At 36.4% G+C, this 21,597-nt stretch overlaps 1 protein-coding gene across 1 annotated transcript in view; it reads left to right on the plus strand.

Annotated features, from left to right (window-relative positions):
• Positions 1 to 14,132, plus strand: part of SLC9B1 (solute carrier family 9 member B1) — a 77,530-nt gene extending 63,398 nt beyond the window's left edge. Inside the window, exons 8-13 of the mRNA XM_047798390.1 lie at positions 238 to 413; positions 4,848 to 4,954; positions 5,819 to 5,968; positions 10,178 to 10,286; positions 11,112 to 11,248; positions 13,797 to 14,132. Of these exons, the coding sequence (XP_047654346.1) occupies positions 238 to 413; positions 4,848 to 4,954; positions 5,819 to 5,968; positions 10,178 to 10,286; positions 11,112 to 11,248; positions 13,797 to 14,006 (889 nt within the window). The 3' untranslated portion in view covers positions 14,007 to 14,132. The remainder of the gene's footprint in view (positions 1 to 237; positions 414 to 4,847; positions 4,955 to 5,818; positions 5,969 to 10,177; positions 10,287 to 11,111; positions 11,249 to 13,796) is intronic.
• Positions 14,133 to 21,597: the final 7,465 nt, after the last annotated feature.

Genomic DNA, 21,597 nt, shown 5'->3' on the forward strand with positions numbered 1-21,597 from the left:
CTTGATCCAACATCTTGAATGAAATTTCTTTAAAGTTTTAATCGGCACTAAAGAATGTGCTGATTTTTACCACCGTTAAATGTCGTTTTTACCAGCATTAAATGACATTCGCTCAAAAGCAGTATTTTTACATTCGAAGTTGTCATAAGGGTTGATACATTTGTTGTACAATTTACCATAAAACACTCTTTGGTCAAAAGGATGTTTTTAACTGGTTTTCAAATATTTTTCTCTCAGTTTCGTAGTAGGTGCAGTCTCTCCTGCTGTTATTGTCCCTTCCATGTTACGTTTGCAAGAAAAGGGATATGGTGTTGAGAAAGGCATTCCAACCTTATTAATAGCTGCCAGCAGTTTGGATGACATTGTAGCTATCACTGGATACAACACATGCTATAGCATAGTCTTCTCCTCAGGTAAATAAAAATCTACAACAGCTACCATATAACTCATTATTTTTTTCTTCTTTAGAAAAGGTTTCTGGCTTTGCTTCTACATTTATTAATGAAGACTTTTCAATTTAGTATCTTTTTATCCTTCATAGAAAGTTCATTTTAGACCAAAGAAGGAATTTCAGTGGGTTAAGATACCACTACTTAACACAAATTATTTCCTTTTAATAACCAAATATTTCAATTAATTTGGTAACCCATAGTATTACCATTTATCTGCTCGTGTTACTTTGGAATTTTATCACAATTTTCCATAAAAAAATGTAGGCAACAGTATTATCAGTACTACTAATATATCTAATAGATATTTTGGAGAGGTATCTTTCTTATCATCATTATAAATAACCAGTTGTTCTTTGTTAAGACAACTTACATATATAGAGTTTGGACAACTGTGTCTTTTTGGTAGTGGTGGGATAAGATCCTGCACCAATTCTAAATCCCAAGATGATATATAGTCTTGAATGTCACTCTGTAGAAATTGTGAAAATAAACATTCCACATTTAATAATGCTTTATTTGACAATGTTCAAAGTTCAATCTTCTATATTATTAAAGCACCAAAACATTTTTAAGTTGAAATGTTGTGTATACAGTTTCTCTTAAAATCATAAGATATAAAGAAATAAGAAGGGAAAATATTTTTAAAAATCTGTCATAGTCTTACCCCCAGGAATAAAAATTCTGAATCTTTTGGTATATATTCACCCAGATTTCTCCTTCTCTCTCTATCCATCTCTGTCAGTATCTAGCACTCTTTCCCTCTCTCTCTCCCTCCCAATATTCTTATAAAATTATTGAACATTAACCATGCTTTCTTATAACCTGAGTTTTGTACTTAACTGTGTATTGCAAACATGTTTCTTTTCAGTAAATATATTTATAAGACATTTTTAGTGGATGGATAGCATTTGATTGGCTATATATCATGATTACTTAACATGCTAGAAATTGAAGTTGGCACCAGTATTTACTACTAAAATAATGCCTGATTGAACATCTTATACAACTAAATAGTTGTATCTAATCTTAATATTTTCTTAATCTTAAAAGAGGAATTATTGAGTTAAAAAGTATATAACATAAGATTTTTTAATGTATGGCCACAATATCGTGTCCTACCAGGGTGCACAAGCGTGCCACCTTCTCTTCACCTTCTTCAAAATTAGGTATTACTAATCCTTTTACCTTTGCTAATTTGATAGCTAAAGAGTGAGGCCACTTTAAATGAAGAAATTTGAATACTATTGATAAACAAACGTTTGTGTTTATTGGCCATTAGCCTTTTGGAATGTTTTATAGATTGCTTTTCTTGAAATATTTTGCCTGTGTCCTATAAGTGTGTTCATCTTTTGTTCCTTTTGATTTGTCAAGATTTTGCATAAAATGAAGAATAAGCATTTGCTTTATATTCTATTGTTTTTATAACTTGACTTTTAACTTTGTCACTTTTTTACCCTTCAGAAGTCATAAATTTTCTGGCTGTCTTTTCCTTCATGACTGGTATCAATCATTCTTTCAAAAAATATTTTTTGTGCTCCTCATCCATTGTGCCAGCTACTATGTCAAACACTGAGGATGAACAGTGAAGAACAGTATTAGTTTTTATAGAGTAATTGCTTGGTACTTGCTGTAAGTTTTATAGATGTTTCCACTCATTTAATGGTCACAGTAGTGCCATACTCATTTTACAGATAAGGAAACTAAAGGACAGAGGTTAAGTAGCTTGCTCAAAGTTACAGATCCAGTACATAGGGGAGCCAAATCTGGCAGTTTGACCCCAAATCCACATTCTTAAGTATTATTCTATACTGCCTTCCAACACAGCTGGCGGAGAAGACCATATGGCCCATGTTCTCCAGGAGTTTATATTAGACAAGTAATTACAAATGTGGTAAGTATTACCTAGTACAAGATGCTATGGGAGACCAAACCTTATTTAAGGAGGACTGTAAAAGTGAAAACCAAATGGGTACATCCTTAAAAAAATCTTCTTCTACCACCTGACTATGTAAACCCTCTTAAAATTTTAAGGACTTTTGAAGTTTTATTTTATACATTAGATCTTCAAAACATCTATATTTTGGAGTATGGTAGATATTGAGATCTAACTTTACCTTCCAGGTCAATTGGCCCTTTTAGCATTATGTAGGCCTTCTTTATCTCTTGTGACAGTATTTGACTTAAAGTCTATTTTATCTAAGTATGATCACCCCTGATGCTCTCTTTGGGGTACCATTTACATAAAATATCTTTTCCCACCCTCAAAGTGACAATAGTCTATTTTAAAATGATAACAACTTGGAGTTCCTGCTGTGGCACAAAGGGATCAGGGGCATCTTTGGGGCACTGGGATGCAGTTTGGATCCCTGCCCGGCACAGTGGGTTAAGGATCAGGCATCGCCACAACCTATGATGTGGGTCGCAGATGTGACTCAAATCTGATCCCTGGCCTGGGAATTCCATATGCCACAGGACAGCCAAAAATGAAAAAAAAAAGAAATGATAACAGCTTAACTTCAGTTGCATGCAAAACTCTGCTCCTCTGCTCCTTTACCTCTCACCTGCCTCACTTTGTGTTATCAATATCACAAATTATACTTTTTATATTGTGTATCCGGTAGCATAATTTTATAATTATATTTTTATGCTTTTATCTTAAATTACATAATTAAATTAAAAGTAATTTACTCACCACCATTAAGGTATTGTAAGATTCTGAATTAATCTATTTACCTTTGCCGAAGGTTTATGTTTACATGCTTTTGTGTCGCTGGCTAATGTTCTTTTATTTCCACTTGAAAGATTCCCTGTAACATTTCTTGTTAGGCAGGTCCATTGGTGATGAACTCCATCAGCCTTTGTTTATCCAGGGAAGTCTTAATTTCACCTGCACTTTGAAGGACAATTTTGTTTCTTTTCTTTCAACACTTTGACACCTTGAATAAATCATTCTACTTTCTTCTCACCTGCTATATAATCCTCTTATAATTTTATGGGAGCACTCATGTACATCATGAGTTGCTTTTCTCTTGCTATAATTTTTTAATTGGTTTGTGGAATTTCATAAAGCCTTTTGGGCTGTATATTCTTGTTAAATTGGTGTCTCTGTGAGGAATCAGGATTCTGGGATTCCAATTCTACCTCTTGCTCTTGTCACCCTCCATTTCTATTATTTTTCATGAGAAAATATTTCTAAAATATGTATATTTGCATAGTTTATTGAGCTGAATACACAGAGTATAACTGAACTTTTTTGTGTGACTCAGGATTTTTTTTTTTTTTTTGGCTTTTTGGCTTTTTGCTATTTCTTTGGGCCTCTCCCGCGGCATATGGAGGGAGATTCCCAGGCTAGGGGTCGAATCGGAGCTGTAGCCACCGGCCTACGCCAGAGCCACAGCAACGCGGGATTCGAGCCGCGTCTGCAACCTACACCACAGCTCACGGCAACGCGGGATCGTTAACCCACTGAGCAAGGGCAGGGACCGAACCACGCAACCTCATGGTTCCTAGTCGGATTCGTTAACCACTGCGCCACGACGGGAACTCCGCAGGATTAGTTTTTAAAGTGTATTACAATAAACTACGTGTATCCATGAGACATAAAATATATTGGAAAAGTAGTTGATCCTTTGAATGTTCCTAGGATTGACCCTGGGATAAATCTTTTTTCTTTTTTTTAATGGCGTTGTTATTAAATTATCCTTTCAGAGTTCCCATTGTGGCTCAGCAGGTTAAGGACCCCATGTTTTCTATGTGAGGATGTGGTTTCAATCCCTGCCTTTACTTATTAGTGGGTTAAGGATCTGGCTTTGCAGCAAGCTGCTGCATAGATCACAGATGCAGCCTATATCCCACATTGCTGTGGCTGCATAGGCCGGCAGCTGCAGCTCCGATTAGACCCCCTAGTGCAGGAACTTCCATATGCTGCAGGTATGACTATAAAAATAAATAAATACATACATTCATACATACATACAAATTGTTCTTTTTATGTTTAAATCATTTGTTTTTCATAATGGTGTATCAGAGAAGAACATTGCCAGCCATGTGTTAGGTGTCAGGGGTGCTCCTTTGCCAGTCTCTGGGCATTTTTCTACATCACCTGGTCTTTTAGGTTGGGAGTGTAAGGGGAGCACCCTGTGGCTTATTTCTTCTTTGTTTTCTGGCCTATTTATTCAGTAAACCTTTCTGAATTGTATGTGTGTATTAAATCATTTGAGAGTACATATTTAATCTATCAAATAGATCTGCATATGTTTCCACGTGTTTAAACAATAAAGGTCCGTTTTTGTATATTTATTCAGTAAAATACATACCTTTCTTTACGATTTTCTGATGTGTTAGGATATGAAAATACTTCTCTATGAAATGGTTTTCTTTTGTATGCCCTTACAGGTAGTGAACTTAGTAACATCCTGACCTCGTTTCGGGATGTCGTTATTGGTGTGGTGTCAGGAGTTGTTTTGGGAATATTTGCTCGGTATTTTCCAAGTAGAGATCAGGTAAATAAAAAATAATCTACTTTTTGGAAGTACAGTATGCAGCATTTCTTTCCAAAAATTGAACTTGTGGAAGATCCATGAAATAATAAATTTAATATTTAGTTCTCTTTCTCCAAAAGTAGCCTCCACTGCCTACTCTGTTTAAAACTGAGCACAGTTGTTATTGTGGCCCTAACTGAAGTCCCTGCTTCCTGATTTGGCAAATAAGGAATATCAGGGAAATGTACATAACGTATGTATATGTACTCTAAGTATCCTCTTCATTCTATCCCACCCCTTTCTTCGCTAAATTGCCTATTGACACCGCTTTTCCTAATCTTTTTCCCTCAAACTTTCCATTGAACGATTTGGGGAAAATATATTCCCATTTATCTGTGCATATTTTTTGACTTATTTTCACTCCTACTCTCTTTGACTAATACTACCCTATCAGACTAAACCCTTTCCTGCCCTAAAGGATATGCCATGACTCTTGGAGTTCTATAATTTCCGTCTTAATTTCCCTATAGCTATTGTCTGAGCTAAAGAAATATTCAGACATAATATTTCTTATGGATATGTTATATGGAACCACAGGTTCTATGCATGTCTTTTCTTTCCCTTTTCTCTTAAGTTGAAGTATTTTAACCATTTTATTGACATGAGTATCAGAGATGTGGCAGAAAATGAAACTTAATAATTGCAAATTTTGTCAGTTGATACCAAGTCTGTTAAAATATGTGGTGGGAAAGAAAGTCACAATTTTTGATATTATTCGATATAACATATAAAGACATGACATCAAAGCGTCAGTAATAAATGATAGATAATATAAATATCATATATTTAATGTAAATTAACTTTCAAATATCTGTCTAATTCTAGGGAAAACTTCCACTGAAGAGAGCATTTCTTATTTTGAGTATGTGTATAACTGCTGTTTTAGGCGGCCATCACATTGGTTCACATGCAGCTGGAGGATTATGCACGCTAGCATTAAGTTTTGTTGCAGGGACAGGTTGGGCCACAGAAAAGGTGAATATTTTTTATACACCATTTTCAAAAAAGATAAAATAGCCACCTTTTTTACATCTATAATTGCAATTAAGAAATTTCATTCTGGTTGGGAGATGTTCCAGAAGTTTCTATCTTCAAGAAAAAGGAATTAATCAATCAAGGACATAATTCAGGAAAGGACCTGGAAATACACAAAAATGCAATCAGAAGTTGAGTTGTCACTTCAGGCCTCTTTTTCCGAAGTTTTATGTAATATGATTATGTAACTTTTATTGATTTAATTATTTTATTTATTAAAATTTTAGTTATGCAATTAATACATGAAAATATGCTCATAAAATATAAAACAATAAGAAGGTCCACATATGGAATACAATATAAAACACTCCTTTCCCCTACCATTCCCAAATATCAAAGCCCCTCCCCAGATCATTTCCTGTAATCATGCCTTTATTTGGAGACATTTAGATCACTTCCTTTTTTTTATATGGAAGTTCCCAGGCTAGGGGTTGAATGGGAGCTACAGCTCCCGGCCTGCACCACAACCATAGCAAAACAGGATCCGAGCCACATCTGTGACCTACACCACAGCTCAAAGCAATGCTGGATCCTTAACCCACTCAACGAGGCCGGTAAGGCCAGGATCAAACCTGCATCCTCATGGATCCTAGTTGGGTTCATTAACCGCTGAGCCACTTCCATTTTTTGTTATTACAAACAGCACTGTCATAAACAGTCCTGTTCATGTGTGGTTTGGCAAATGTATGAGTACTTCTATATGGATAGATTTCCAGAAATGGAATAGCTGAATTTAGAACTGGTGTATTTCTATTTTGATGTGTACTGCAAGTTATTCCTTAAGAATATTTTATTTAACACTGCTTACTACCAACAGTGTAGGAGAGTCCATAATACCTAAACCCATCAGCAATCTTAGATATTATCAATTGTTCTTTTTTTTGCAATCTCATGGGTAAGAAACCATACAACATTGTTATTCTTTATATTTCTCTGATTGGTAGTGGAGTAAGCTTCTCCATATATTCTTTTATAACTACCTATTCATATTCTTTGCTCATTTTTTAATTGGTTTATTTGCCTTTTTATTCCTAATGTATAGAGTTTCTTTATATGTTAGGGCTACTCACTCTTTGTTATCTGCATATTGCATATAATTTTTGCTTATCTTCAACTTTGTTTATGATGTCTTTTGTATGGCAGTAAGTCAGACCTGTCAGTTTTTCCTTTTTGGTTTTAAATTCTGTATCTTAAGTATAAGGATTTTTTTCACCCAAGATTGCATTATAAACATTACAACATCTTACATATTATAATTTAATACTTTGGTAGTTTGTTTTGCATTTAGTTCTTTAATCCCTCTGGAGTTTATTTTTGTGAATGTTGTAAGACTGTACGTGTGTGTGTATATATGTGTATTCATAGACATAGATATATATGTATATGCATGCATATGGGTGTTCGCATTGTGGCTCAGCAGAAACGAATCTGACTAGCATCCGTGAGGACGTAGGTTCAATCCCTAGGCTTGTTCAGTGGGTTAAGAATCTGGCATTGCCATGAGCTGTGGTGTAGGTCACAAATGCAGCTCAGACGTGGTGTTACTGTGGCTGTGGCATTAGGCTGGAAGCTACAGCTCCAGTTTGACCCCTAGCCTGGGAACCTCCATATGCTGTGGATGCTGCTCTAAAAAGACCAAAAAAAAAAAAGTATATATATATATATCTGTATATGCATATGAATTGGATGTCAGTTTTTGCCAAATTATTTTTTGATCTACTAATTATTAAGTGATTTTAAATGCCTCTTTTAACATGTTCTAAGTCATATATATGTATATATATGTATATATACATATAAACTTACTTTTGGAATCTATTTAAACTTATCTATTCCTATGCTGATACCACTCTATTTTCTTTGTTTGTTTATTTTTACTATCACTCTTTAAGTCACTATAGTTTTATGTCTCAAAATCTAATATAGAAGATTCCCTCTTATTGTACATATTTTTAAATATCTCTTGGGGAGTTGCCATCGTGGCTCAGCGGTTAGTGAACCCAACTAGCATCCATGAGGATTCGGGTTCGATCCCTGGCTTTGCTCAGTGGGTTAAGGATCCTCTGTTGCTGTGAGCTGTGGTGTAGGTCGCAGACGTGGCCAGAGATCCTCATGATTACTACTCGGATTCATAATCCACTGAGACACAATGGGAATTCCTAAACTTTATAAATATATTTTTTATTTTTAATATGTATTTTATAAATAGCAACCAGAAAACCCAGTCATAAGAGAAATAGTTATGAAGATAGTTTATGCCATTAACAAAGGATGTCAGTGTTCCCTTCCTGGCTCAGTGGAAACAAATCTGGTATCCATGAGGACGCATGTTCAATCCCTGGCCTCACTCAGCGGGTTAAGCATCAGGCATTGCTGTGGCTGTGGTGTAGCCCAGCAGCTGCAGCTCCAATTCAACCTCTAGTCTGGGAACCTCCATATGCAGCTAGAGCAACCCTAAAAAAAAAAGGAAAAAAAAAAAGGATATCAAAATTTTATATATCTCCACCTATGCAAAAAGATAAACCCAGACTGAGATTAAAATCTCTTCATCCAAATGCCTGGAAAAGAGCCAGAATACTCTTATGTCATTAGAGGTATTTCCATCAACCACATAATTTGTAAGTAGCACTGGGAGGGATTCATTCCCAGGAAGGGAAGCCAGACAGGCAAGCCAAATACAAATCTATTATATATGGGAGTTCCTTTCGTGGCTCAACAGTTAACAAATCCTACTAGGACCCATGAGGATGCAGGTTTGATCCCTGGGTTAAGGATCTGGCGTTGCCTTGAGCTGTGGTATAGGTCACAGATGTGGCTCTGATCCCACATTGCTGTGGCTGTGGCAAAGATCAGCAGCTATAGCTCTGATTCTACCCCTAACCTGGGAACTTCCACATATCATGGGTGCAGCCCTAAAAAGCAAAAAAAAAAAAAAAAAAGAGAGAGAGAGAGAGAGAGAATGTATTATACGGCTTGGTTTGATTTTTAAGGAGAAAATAACTTTGAGGTTTTCAATATGGTTCCTTTGGAAGCAGGTATAACAGCTTATCAGAATTCTTTTTTCTTTCTTTTTACAGCCATACCTGCAGCATATGGAAGTTCCTGGGCTAGAGGTCAAATCAGAGCCATAGCTGTAGGCCTACACCACAACCACAGCAACATTGGAGGACATGAGTTGCATCTGCATTTGCAACCTATGCTGCAGCTTGTGGCAATGCCAGATCCTGAACTCACTGAGCAAGGCCAGAGATCAAACTTGCATCCTCATGGACACTATGTTGAGTTCTTAACCTGCTGAACCACAATAAGAACTCCCAGAATTTTTTTCCTGGTAGTTTGAGACATATCAGGGTTTGGGTCCCAGGATAACAGTTAGTATAGGTCTTCCCAACTCTGAAATATTTAAATGATCTTGAGTATGTTCTCATCAGGCATGATATCCTCCTATATCTGTTGAGTTGCTTTATAAACAACAGCCAGAACTCTCTTTTTTCTGCCACATTTGGAAGTTACCAGGCCAAGGAGCAAACCTGCGCCATAGCGGTGACAAAGCCCCTTAACCCAATGAGCCACCAGAGGACCCCCAAAATCTACACTCTTACTACTCCATCAGAACATGTATGGGGAGTTCCCATCGTGGCGCAGTGGTTAACGAATCCGACTGGGAACCATGAGGTTGCGGGTTCGATCCCTGCCCTTACTCAGTGGGTTAACGATCCGGCGTTGCTGTGAGCTGTGGTGTAGGTTGCAGACGCGGCTCGGATCCCGCGTTGCTGTGGCTGTGGCGTAGGCTGGCGGCTGCAGCTCCGATTAGACCCCTAGCCTGGGAACCTCCCATATGCCGCAGGAGCGGCCCAAGAAATGGCAAAAAGACAAAAAAAAAGAACATGTATGGAACTCCAAAGACCTAACCTGTTCAATGATAAAATTATCAAATAATATTTTTGTTTTATTGCTTCTTAGATTTCTTTTAATCAAATTCTACCTTAGTATTTGTGTAAAACAAAGAATTAACCTACTCAGTTTTTATTACTTTAACATTTTTTATACTAGTAAAATATCTTAAGTTTATTAAGAGAGCCTTTAAACTTAAAATGCAGATACTTTTATGTGTCACGGTAACTGAAACTGTATTACTCTTTTCTATAGATTAAAGTTCAAAAAATTATTGCAGCTACATGGAATATTTTTCAACCTCTTCTTTTTGGTTTGGTTGGAGCAGAAGTATCTGTTGCATCTCTTAAATCAAATGCTATTGGTAAGAATGATTAGAGACACAAAAATACAAGATTGGAAAATATTTAAGAAAACTGAATAATTTTATTTATGTCTTTGAATGCTGCAAGGACCTTCTTCAGAAGTTCATGTTATGATATACATTTATTCTTTCTTTACCATGTATACTCTTTGTAACCAAAGCAACACTGAAAATCTTCCCTGAGTGATCTGAGGAATAAAGATGAAAATTTTATTCTGAGGGCAAAATGTTAGATACCATCAGCACCTTTTGAATACTTTTCATTTGTAGTAAACATTCAAAGTCAGATTAAATAAATGTATCTTTTTATCTAATTTTTCATCATACCTCCACCATCGGATTATCACTAATACTTTTTTTGTTGTTTGTTTGTTTTTTGTTTTTTTGCTATTTCTTTGGGCTGCTCTTGTGGCGTATGGAGGTTCCCAGGCTAGGGGTTGAATTGGAGCTGTAGCCACTGGCCTACGCCAGAGCCACAGCAACGCGGGATCCGAGCCGCGTCTGCAACCTACACTACAGCTCACAGCAACGCCGGATCATTAACCCACTGAGCAAGGGCAGGGACCGAACCCACAACTTCATGGTTCCTAGTCGGATTCATTAACCACTGCGCCACGACGGGAACTCCAATCACTAATACTTTATATAGAAGCCTCAATCATTTGTAATTTTTACAATTATTATTTTTACTTAAAAAATGAAGATATAAAGAGGCAATAGCCTTAAAATGCTTTCATCCCTTTTACAAATCATATCTCTAGGCATAAAGAACCACTTCTTGCCAAATACTGTGTTATTATTTATGTTTGCTTTTATCTGTTGTAGGCATTTGTGTTACTAATGTGAGTTTGGCATTATTAATTCGATTTTCTTCTACATTTGTGTTGATGTCTTTGGCTGGTTTTAATTTTAAGGAAAAAATATTTATTGCTTTTTCATGGATGCCCAAAGCTACAGTCCAGGTAAGAACCTATTAAATCATTCTAATAATTTTAGTGTTGATTTTTTTGGGGGGGGGTCTTTTTGCCATTTCTTGGGCTGCTCCCGCAGCATATGGAGGTTCCCAGGCTAGGGGTCTAATTGGAGCTGTAGCCACTGGCCTACGCCAGAGCCACAGCAATGTGGGATCTGAGCTGCGTCTGCAACCTATACCACAGCTCACAGCAACGCCAGATCCTTAACCCACTGAGCATGGCCAGGGCTCGAACCTGCAACCTCATGGTTCCTATTCGGATTCTTTAACCACTGAGCCATGACGGGAACTCCTGATTTTTTTTTTTTTTTTTTTTTAATTCTCAATGAAAAATGTTACTCTGGTTAAAAAATGTGGGCTATTAGCCTTACTTTTAAAATGCTTGATTGTGAGTTCCCTAGTGGCCTAGTGGTTAAGGATCTGGTATTGTTACTGCTGTGGCTCAGGTCGCTGCCATGGTATGGGTTCAATCTCTGGCCTAAGAACTTCCGCATGCCATAGGCGTGGCCAAAAATAAATCATAACTACTCATTAAAATTAATGTAATCTTAAAAATTCAGTTTAAAAGTTTTTCTGAAATTATAAAGTATGCTTTTAATGACAAATACTTCTTAAACTTATGAAAACATTTTCTGTTTTCCCAAAATATAAAATGAATATAAAATGAATATAAAATGAATATATCTGAAAAGTGGAACTTTTACATTCTGTTGAATATCATAGAGCTAAATGTTATGACTTTAGAGACACATTGATTCTTTTTAAAATATATCTTTCCTATCCCTGCCACCCATTCTACCATACATGAATGCATACATACATATATATATATATATTTTTTTTTTCCTTTTATGGCCACATCTACAGCACATGGAAGTTCCTGGACTAGGGATCAAACTGGAGCTGCAGCTGAGGCCTACGCCACAGCCATGGCAACACTAGATCCAAGCCACATCTGTGACCTACAGTGCAGCTTGCAGCAACTCAGGATTCTTAAACCCCTGAGCAAGGCCAGGGATCGAACCCACATCCTCAAGGACACTATGTCAGGTTTTTAATCTGCTGAGCTGCAATGGAAACTCCCACATATATTATTTTTAATTATGTATTTAATTTGTATGACTACTTGATTAATGACTTACTCTCCCAACTAGACTATACAGGAAGGATAGGAGCAGTGTCTGTTTTTTTGGTTATTTTTTTCTCCTAGCATTTAACACAGTGCTTAGCATGCAAGAGGTACACAGTAAATAAGCATTGCGTGCCTATAAGAATGAATGATGAATGAAAGGGAGGAAGGGAGGAAGGAAAGAAGGAAAAAAGGAAGGAAGAAAGAAAAAAGAGACCTTGTAATTCTCCTCTCTGATTCAGTGATAAGGTATTGATACTTATCATCAGACTGTTTAACCTAGCAATGTAATATCTTGATTTCCTTAGACTCTTTTCTCCATTGTTTTTCTAAAACAGAAATTTGTAGATTTCAATGCAACAAAAAATCTTTATATGTCATGATTAAAAAAGCAGGTCCTAAGGTGGGCCAGACTGCCTGTTTTGAATACCATGTTACTTGCAAGTTAAATTTGTAATCTCTCAGAGCCCAGTGTGTACATTCCAAACCTTTTGCCAGTTATTGTATCACACTGCCTTTTGGTAGGAAGAACAAGAAGAATATGAACAAAAATCCTAGGGAACCATGAGAAACCTTAGCAGTCTTCTTCTTTTTTTTTTTTTTTAATTGTTATTTCCCCAGCACATTTTTTTTCCCCACTGTATAGCATGGGGACCCAGTTACACATACATGTATACATAATTTTTTTCTCCCATTGTCATGCTCTGTTGTATCTAGACATAGTTCTCAGTGCTACACAGCAGGATCTCACTGTTAATCCATTCCAAAAGCAATAGTTTGCATCCATTAACCCCAAGCTCCCAATCCATCCCACTCCCTCCCACTCCCCCGGGCAACTGCAAGTCTATTCTCCAAGTCCATGATTTTATTTTCTGTAGAAAGATTCATTTGTGCTGTATATTAGATACCAGATATGAGTGATATCATATGGTATTTGTCTTTCTCTTTCTGATTTACTTCACTCAGTATGTGTTGTCTTTTTGCAGCCAGGAACCTAGTGGTACATGGTAAAGACAAGCAAGCAAAACCTGGTAACTTCACTTAGAACTCATAAGGTTCTTAAAGTAATTTGAGCATTCAAAAAGATATGCCATGGGGCAGCCAAAAATGAAAAAAAAAAAAAAAAGATACTCAAACAGGGGAAAGCTGAGATGACAACACAAAATCTGCCCCCCAGTGTCTGCATAGTGGTTTGTCACTATTTCACTTTCCTTCCAGTTATACTAGAAAGAACATAGAATTGATGAGTAACTTATGAAAATTCCTCAGCACTTTTAAGTTCTATCTCTTTTCTCATGGTCTAGTACTAGGTTTTATCTGTTTTAACAGAGCTATTTACTTTTGTTATATGTTAACTCCTTTTAACATTTTTCTCTATGCTTCATCTTTTTTTCCCCTCTAAATGTAGGCTGTATTAGGTCCTCTGGCTCTAGAAAAAGCAAGAATCAGCGCACCCCATTTGGAACCATATTCGAGGGATGTGATGACAGTAGCTTTTCTATCCATCTTGATCACAGCTCCAAATGGTGCTCTAATTATTGGCATTCTGGGACCTAAAATGCTCACTCGCCATGTTTCAAGCAGGACAGTGGAATTGGCAGGATTAGAATTACATTAAAATGTTGACTTGCCATCACCTTGCCTGCTTCTCCTAATGAATTATCTTACATGAGAGAAAAATTAAAAGGTACAAATATGTGGAGCCTGTACCTAGAACCAAGGATTTAATAAATATATGATTTTACCACAGAGCTTTCTTACGGCTTTTTAATCCCAAAGTTAATTTAATAAAAATAATATAAAAATAATGCCTTCTTAGTATTTGTGTATGTCAAGAACAAAGTAAATTTATAAGTACCCTAGGAAAGTTTAAAGAAATCCATCAATTTGGATTTATTGTCATAATTCAAACTAAGCATAATAAAAAATTAAATGAACCTAATGACAGGGAGATAAGGTAGAATAAGTCTCTAAATAGGTTAGTAATTCAGTTAAAAAGATTACCAGAAAGAGTTCCCTTGTGGGGCATCAATTTAAGGATCCAGTGTTGTCACTACAGCAGCTTGGTTTGCTGCCGTGGTGCTGGTTCAATCCCTGACCTGGGAACTTCCGCATTCCATGGGGTATGGCAAAAAAAAAAAAAAAAAATCACCAGAAAAAATTTAAAAATAATAACAAGAATAAAGCATACCAACTTTAAATGGGTCAAGTAAATGTGTTTTAAATTCTGAGTTTAGTGGCTATCTGAATTAATAATATGTTAAATAAAAGAACGACAGTTAAGACATATATCTTCTGCAGTACCCTTAAAATGACAGTCTGGTTTAATAGTTTTTAAATGAAACATTACCTGTAATTTTTATTTACAGATATAAAATTAAATCACAAATGGAGATAAACTGTGATTTTTCTTTTTTTATAAAGATTTTTATTTTTTCCATCATAGCTGATTGACAGTGTTCTGTCAGTTTTCTGCTGCACAGCAAGGTGACCCAGTCACACATAAATGTATACATTCTTTTTTCTCACATTATCATGCCTCATCACAAGTGCCCAGACATAGTTCCCAGTGCTATACAGCAGGAGTTTTTTCAACTAGTATAAAACAATGTAAGAATTCAAGTCTGCCTGCAAAAAAGATTGGTAGACTCTTGTCCACATGAGATTTTCTTTTCCTTGGTAACATAGAATCACCGTTCAGTTCTGGCTGATGAAGTCTGTGTATATAGAATCCATCACAAGCAAAATGAAGTTTCAGTTGATTTTCAAGTTTCTTTAAAGTTAGAAGGGGAGTTCCCGTCGTGGCTCAGTGGTTAATGAATCCGACTAGGAACCATGAGGTGGCGGGTTCGATCCCTGGCCTTGCTCAGTGGGTTAAGGATCTGGTGTTGCCATGAGTTGTAGTGTAGGTCCCAGATGGAGCTCAGATCCCGAGTTGCTGTGGCTCTGGCATAGGCCAGCGGCTACAGCTCCGATTAAACCTGGGATTAAACCTGGGAATCTCCATATGCCACGGAGCGGCCCTAGAAAAGGCAAAAAGACAAAAAATAATAATAATAAAATAAAATAAAAATAAAGTTAGAAAGGTCATATGAAATATTCTCAAATAGTCTTAATGAATGGCCTCTTAGAAAATGTTAGGATTTCTTTGGCAAAAGCCAAATATAGGGACTAAACATTACTTTGGTTTCTCTCCTCCCTTTTCTATATAAGCAAGTTATTAAAATAACACGGAATATGAATTTTTAAATTTATTTTATTGTCTTTTTAGGGCCTCATTCGGGGCGTATCGAGGTTCCCAGCTAGGGATCCAATTGGAGCTGCAGCTGCCAGCCTACAGCAATGCGGGAGCTAAGCCACGACTGTGACCTACACCACAGCTCATGGCTGGATCCTTAACCCACTGAGCAAGGCCAGGGATCAAACCTGCATCCTAATGGATACTAGTCAGGTTCTTAACCACTGAGCCACAAGGGGAACTCCATGATATGAAATTTACACATAAATGTAATGAATAGATACAACCAAAATGTAGGAATAGATACAACCAAAAGTATGTATCTATTCCTACTAAGACTGAGACCTTTCACAAAATATATCACTAAAACTGTCAAAAGTTGGAGTTCCCATTGTGGCTCAGTGGGTTAAGAACCTGACATAGTCTCCATGAGGATGCAAGCTTGATACCTGGCCTCACTCAGTGGGTTAAGAAGCCAGCATTTCCACAAGCTGAGGGGTAGGTTGCAGATGCTGCTTGGATCCAGTGTTGCTGTGGCTGTGGCATAGACCTGCAGCTGGGGCTCTGATTCAACCCTTAGCTCAGGAACTTCCATATGATGCAGGTGCAGCCATAAAAAGAAAAAAAAGAAAGAAGGAAAACTGCCATAAGTTGAAACACACCCAGATAATTTTGAAAGGAGATAAATTAGCTATTGTTGTAGTAGTATTGTCTGTACATTTACAACTTTGCATATTTATGACACCTATGCCTCATTTTCAACTATTTTAATTCTAGTGCTAAAGTTTTAAAAGTTTAAACTGCACCAGTGTTTTGACTTTTGTTTAAGGGAGTTCTCTTGCGGCACAGTGGGTTAAGGATCCAACCTTGTCACTGTAGCATCTGAGGTCACTGCTGTGGCGTGGATTGGATCCCTGGCCAGAGAACTTCCACACACTGCAGATGTGGCCCCCCCCCAAAAATCATAAGAGCTAATTATTTTTACTAATAAGAAAACAAAAATATATTTACATTCATAAGGTAGTATTTTACAGGATTTCCTATTGTGGCTCAGTGGTAACAAACCTGACTAGTATCCATGAGGACACCAGTTCAAACCCTGGTCTTACTCAGTGGGTTAAAGGATCCACTGTTGCCATGAGCTATGGTGTTGCTTGCAAATGCAGCTCAGTTCTGGCATTGCTGTGACCGTGGTTTAGGCTGGCAGCTATAGCTCTGATTCGACCTCTAGCCTGGGAATGTCCATATACCACATCTGTGCCCTAAAAAGCAAAAAAAAAAAAAAAAGAAAGAAAAGAAAAAAAGAAAATACTATTTTACATTTACAGGAAAATTAATCTTAAAAATTTTTTAAATAGAAAGTAAATCTTAATAAAAGATAAAGATACAGTAAATCATTTTCAGAGTTAGGACACATGTTTTTAAGGGGAAAACTCATTTTTGTTATTTATAGATTTTTATATACTTTTTTTTTTGGCTTTTGCTTTTAAGGGCCACACCCACAGCATATGGAAGTTCCCAGGCTAGGGGTCAAATCAGAGCTACAGCTGCCACTCTATGCCACAGCCAAAGCAATGTAGTATTCAAGCCACGTCTGCAACCTACACCACAGCTCACAGCAATACCAGATCCCTGACCCACTGAGCAAGGCCATTGATCAAACCCACATCCTCTTGGATAGTAGTCAGATTTGTTTCCACTGCACCACAACAGGAACTCCTGATTTTTCTATAAATTTAATGTGTTAAATTTGTTTTATATATTCATTAGACCAAAGCATTCTACTTTTTAAGGTTGTCTTGCAGGTGTCCATACTTAATTTGAATTTTAAAATTTTGTAGCTAGAAAAACTTTTTATAAAAGTTAACTCTATTAATATTCAAAAATTGCAACCAATTAACTATGAATACATTATTCAAGTGTTCATAGTATTTAAACAAATAAATGCAAGAATATTGTTCCTTATAAGTTTATCAAGTGTATCTTTGTTTATTCATTAATTTTTTTTGCTTTTTAAGAAATTTTTATTAAAGGAGGAATTTTATAATCCAAATTACATTTCCTTGCTCTATTTTCAATTCTGTTATTTAAAACACAAATGACATTCTGGGTTATTTCACAGTAAGAATTATGGTTAAAGGAATGCTTAAATTTTGTACTTTGCTGAAAATTTTCCCCAGGGTTTATATTTTGCTACTTCCCTTTGCTTTTTTGTGTACATATTTTTCCCTTCCTTTTCTTTTCGTTTCTTTTTTTTTTTTTTTTTTTTTAGGGCAGCACCTGCCATATGGAAGTTCCTGGGTTAGGGGTTGAATCAGAACTGCACCTGCATCTGTAGGCCTACACTACAGCCACAGCCAACACCAGATCTGAGCTGCATCTGCGACTTATGCTGCAGCTTACAGCAATGCTGGATCCTTTTACCCACTGAGCGAGGCCAGGGATCAAACCTGCATCCTCATGGATACTAGTCGGTTTCTTAACCCACTGAGCTGCAACAGGAACTCCCTGTGTGTATTTTTAAACTAGTAAGTAATCTAGGATTAGCATTATGTTTGCTAGACCTGGCATTTGCTCAGTACATGAAGTTCAAGGTTTTCTTCCCTTTTTAAATTTATATTTTGCAATTTTCTGTATTATTTAATTTTTTGACGTTTAGACATTTTTATGTGGTGAAGCGCAGGTTTCTTTTCATGGTCCCTGATCAGTTTTAAACAGTTGGAACCCCAGTGGGTCCTGGACTGCTTCCTGGACAGCCTCTTTAACTTGGCGAGCTTGTGGTACAATGACAGATTCATCAACCTTAGAAGAGAGAAAGACTGAAGATTCAAGCATATGAAGCAGTTCTGAATTATCAACCTCCAACAATATCCCAGTGATTTTTACCAGCAATACTAGGGAGAATGTCTTCAATAAGAGGAAAGGTGAGAAGTTCCCCTGTGGCCCAGCAGGTTAAAGATCCTGTATTGCTGCAACTGTGGCGCAGGTTCAATTCCTGGCCTCGGAACTCCCACGTGCTGCAAGTGTGGCAAAAAAAAAAAAAAAAAAAAAAAAGGAAAAGAGAGAGAGGAAAGACGAGTTCACTTAAATTTGCTTTTGTATTTGGGGAGAGGCAAATGCCAACATGGCAGCAGTCAAAGCTGTTGACCTTGTGCCTGAACAGCAGGCTGCTGCATAGTAACTTGTGGCTGTGTGTTGCGATGTTGAGGATTGCAAACTCTCACAGTGCATTTATACTTTGGAAGAGTATGGATAGCAAGAATAGCTACAATAGCAGCTGCTGCAGTTGTGGGCCCATTGTCTGTGTTGATGTGTTCGCAGCACTATGTTGACATGACTTGTGGGACCTATGAAGAAGCTATACTCATAATTCCAAATGGTTGTCTGGGAGCAACTGGACAGCTAGAACCAGGCATATTTTGGAATGGATGGGCTCTGGCACCCTGAGAGTCTAGACTTGGTTTTAGTTGAGCAATTTGGAGCTAGTAGAATATGGTTTTGAGTCAGCTGCCATGAAGTAACTGAAGGATGTGTGTTCAGGTTTTATGGTTGGTTGTGGCTGGTGATTGTTTGATACTTAGCTGCTTATCATCATCACCACAGCCAGAAGTACCCTGTATTCTTTTCATGTTAACTCATGATTTTAAAAGCATGTCATATTATTCAGCCCATCATTATTCATCTTTGGCTTTCAAATTGTCCCAAATATTGCCCTTGGGTCTCTTTACACTTGTTTCTGTACTCTTTGGACATGGTGCCATAATGTTTGAATGCTTTCTTCCTTTCAGGCATAACAAGCTCTCCAGATTCATATTGCATTTTCCCTACTCCAGAGCTGGAATCAGCTAGTCTCCAAAAGACACTGGTACCTTTCTATGAGGAATGGGTATGTTGAAACCAAAATCTGGAGTCCAAAGGTATTTGCTGTTACTGGAGTATCACTGGAATCTAGACCTCTTCAGTAAACATTGCTGAGGAATATATATTTTAGAAATCATTACACTTTCAATATGAACTGTGAAATGAAAACAGTGTTGTTTTTGGTATTACTGATAATTTTAGAATATAATTCACAGCACTGATTATATTTAGTCAAAATGCCTTCAGTGCTGATTAATGAGGAGAAAAAGTGAATGTTAAATAAAAACAATGCAATTTTTGGACTTACACTCCATAAGATAACTAGATATGTTGAATAGTTGCCTTAGTAGTTAAAAAAATAAAGCCATAAAAGACATGAGGTCAAGTTGATATTTCTAATTTGAATCTATAATTATAGGGCTTTTGCCTAACTTCTTTTATCTTTTTTCTTTTACACTGAATATCTTGATTCCTAATGATATGAACATAATATTGATTAGCTTTATCTTACAGTATTAAAAATTTTCAAAATAACAACTGAATTAAGTTTAAGATCTTTGCAGTTCATTTTGTTCTTAGACTATATCTCATCAAAGATATCCAGTAAGAGTACCAAATTCTAAAATCATTTCACTATGACTGGGTCACTTTGTTATTCAGCAGCAGACATTATCACAGCCTTTTACATTTACTATACTTCTATAAAACATAAGTAAATGAAATTATTTCAAGTAATTCTTTGTGTAATTACTAAAACAAAAATATATATTTGTGTGTATGTATACATTTTATATGCTTTGTTATGCAGTTAGATTTGTTTATTTCCATTTGCTTTCAATTCTAAAATTTCCTTTTAAACAAGATTTGTGTATAATTTTGAAATATGTAAAATATTTATATGGTTTAAAAGCCAAAACTGTATAAAATGGTATCTTTGGAGAACTCTTGCTTCTTTTTCTGTCCCTTAAGAATTCCACCTCACCTCTTTTATTTAGTTTTTGGTTTCTTCTTCTAGTATTTCCTTCAACAAATATAAACAAAAAGGTATTTTTTAAAAATGTATCCACCTCTAATTACACAGATGGCAACATACTATGTAGATTTTTCCCTCCTGTCAGTAGGTAGAAATTGTCCTCATTTCTGTTTACCGCTGAAAAGTGTGTTGTTGTGGCTCTGTCATATTTAGTTTGAGCAGTTCTCTATTGATAAAAGTTCCTTCCAGTCTCTTGCCATTATAAATAACCCCACAATGAATGACTACAAGCGCTTGCGGGTGTGTGTGGATGTGTGCGCGCATGCGTGTGTGTTTGTGTATGTAGGTGCATGCATGCCCTTGCATATGTGCCCACACACACTTGAGCAGGCTTTTCTAGGGTCACACCAAGAGCATTCATTGCCGAACTTCGGAACTTTTGCCAATCTGATAATGAGAGATGCTATTTCAGTGTAATTTTAAGTTTCTCTAGTTATAAGTGGCATCTTTTCATAGCTTTAAAGGCTGTTTGCTTCTCTTTTTTCTGTAAACTTTCTATTCATGTCTTATGTTTATTCATCTAATGTGGAGTATTTCTCTTTTCTATTTTAAGAATATCTTTACATAGGAGAGAATAGCCAGTAGTCTGTGATATAAATTACAAATATTTTCTCCAGTTTTTCTTTTGTCTTTTATTTTGCTAGCAGTGTTTCTTTTTGTTAAGCAAAAGAGTTTTCTTTTTATGTAGTTAACTATATGAATTTTTCCTACATGTGTCTAGATATTGATTCATAGTTCAGTAGTTCAAAGTTCAAAGAAGTTCACTCATGTTGCTCTCTAGTACTTGTACTGTTTTATTTTTTGCTTTTATTTCTATGATGCATTTCTAATTTATCCTGATAGATGAAGTGAGGTATGAATTCAATGTTGAATGTTTGCAAATATTTATCCAGTTATCTGATATTGTATTAACTTGGTAGAGCTGCCAAAAATGGGTGATTTGCAATAACAGAAACTCATTCTTTCACAATTCTGGAGGCTACAAGTCCAAAATTGAGGTGTCAACAGAGGGAGTCAAAAGTCTCCTGGGGAGGATCCTTCCGTGGCTCTTCTAGCTTGTTGTAGCCCCAGGCGTTC

Source organism: Phacochoerus africanus, chromosome 10 (assembly GCF_016906955.1).
Source record: "Phacochoerus africanus isolate WHEZ1 chromosome 10, ROS_Pafr_v1, whole genome shotgun sequence".
In the NCBI taxonomy this organism is placed as follows: Eukaryota; Metazoa; Chordata; class Mammalia; order Artiodactyla; family Suidae; genus Phacochoerus; species Phacochoerus africanus.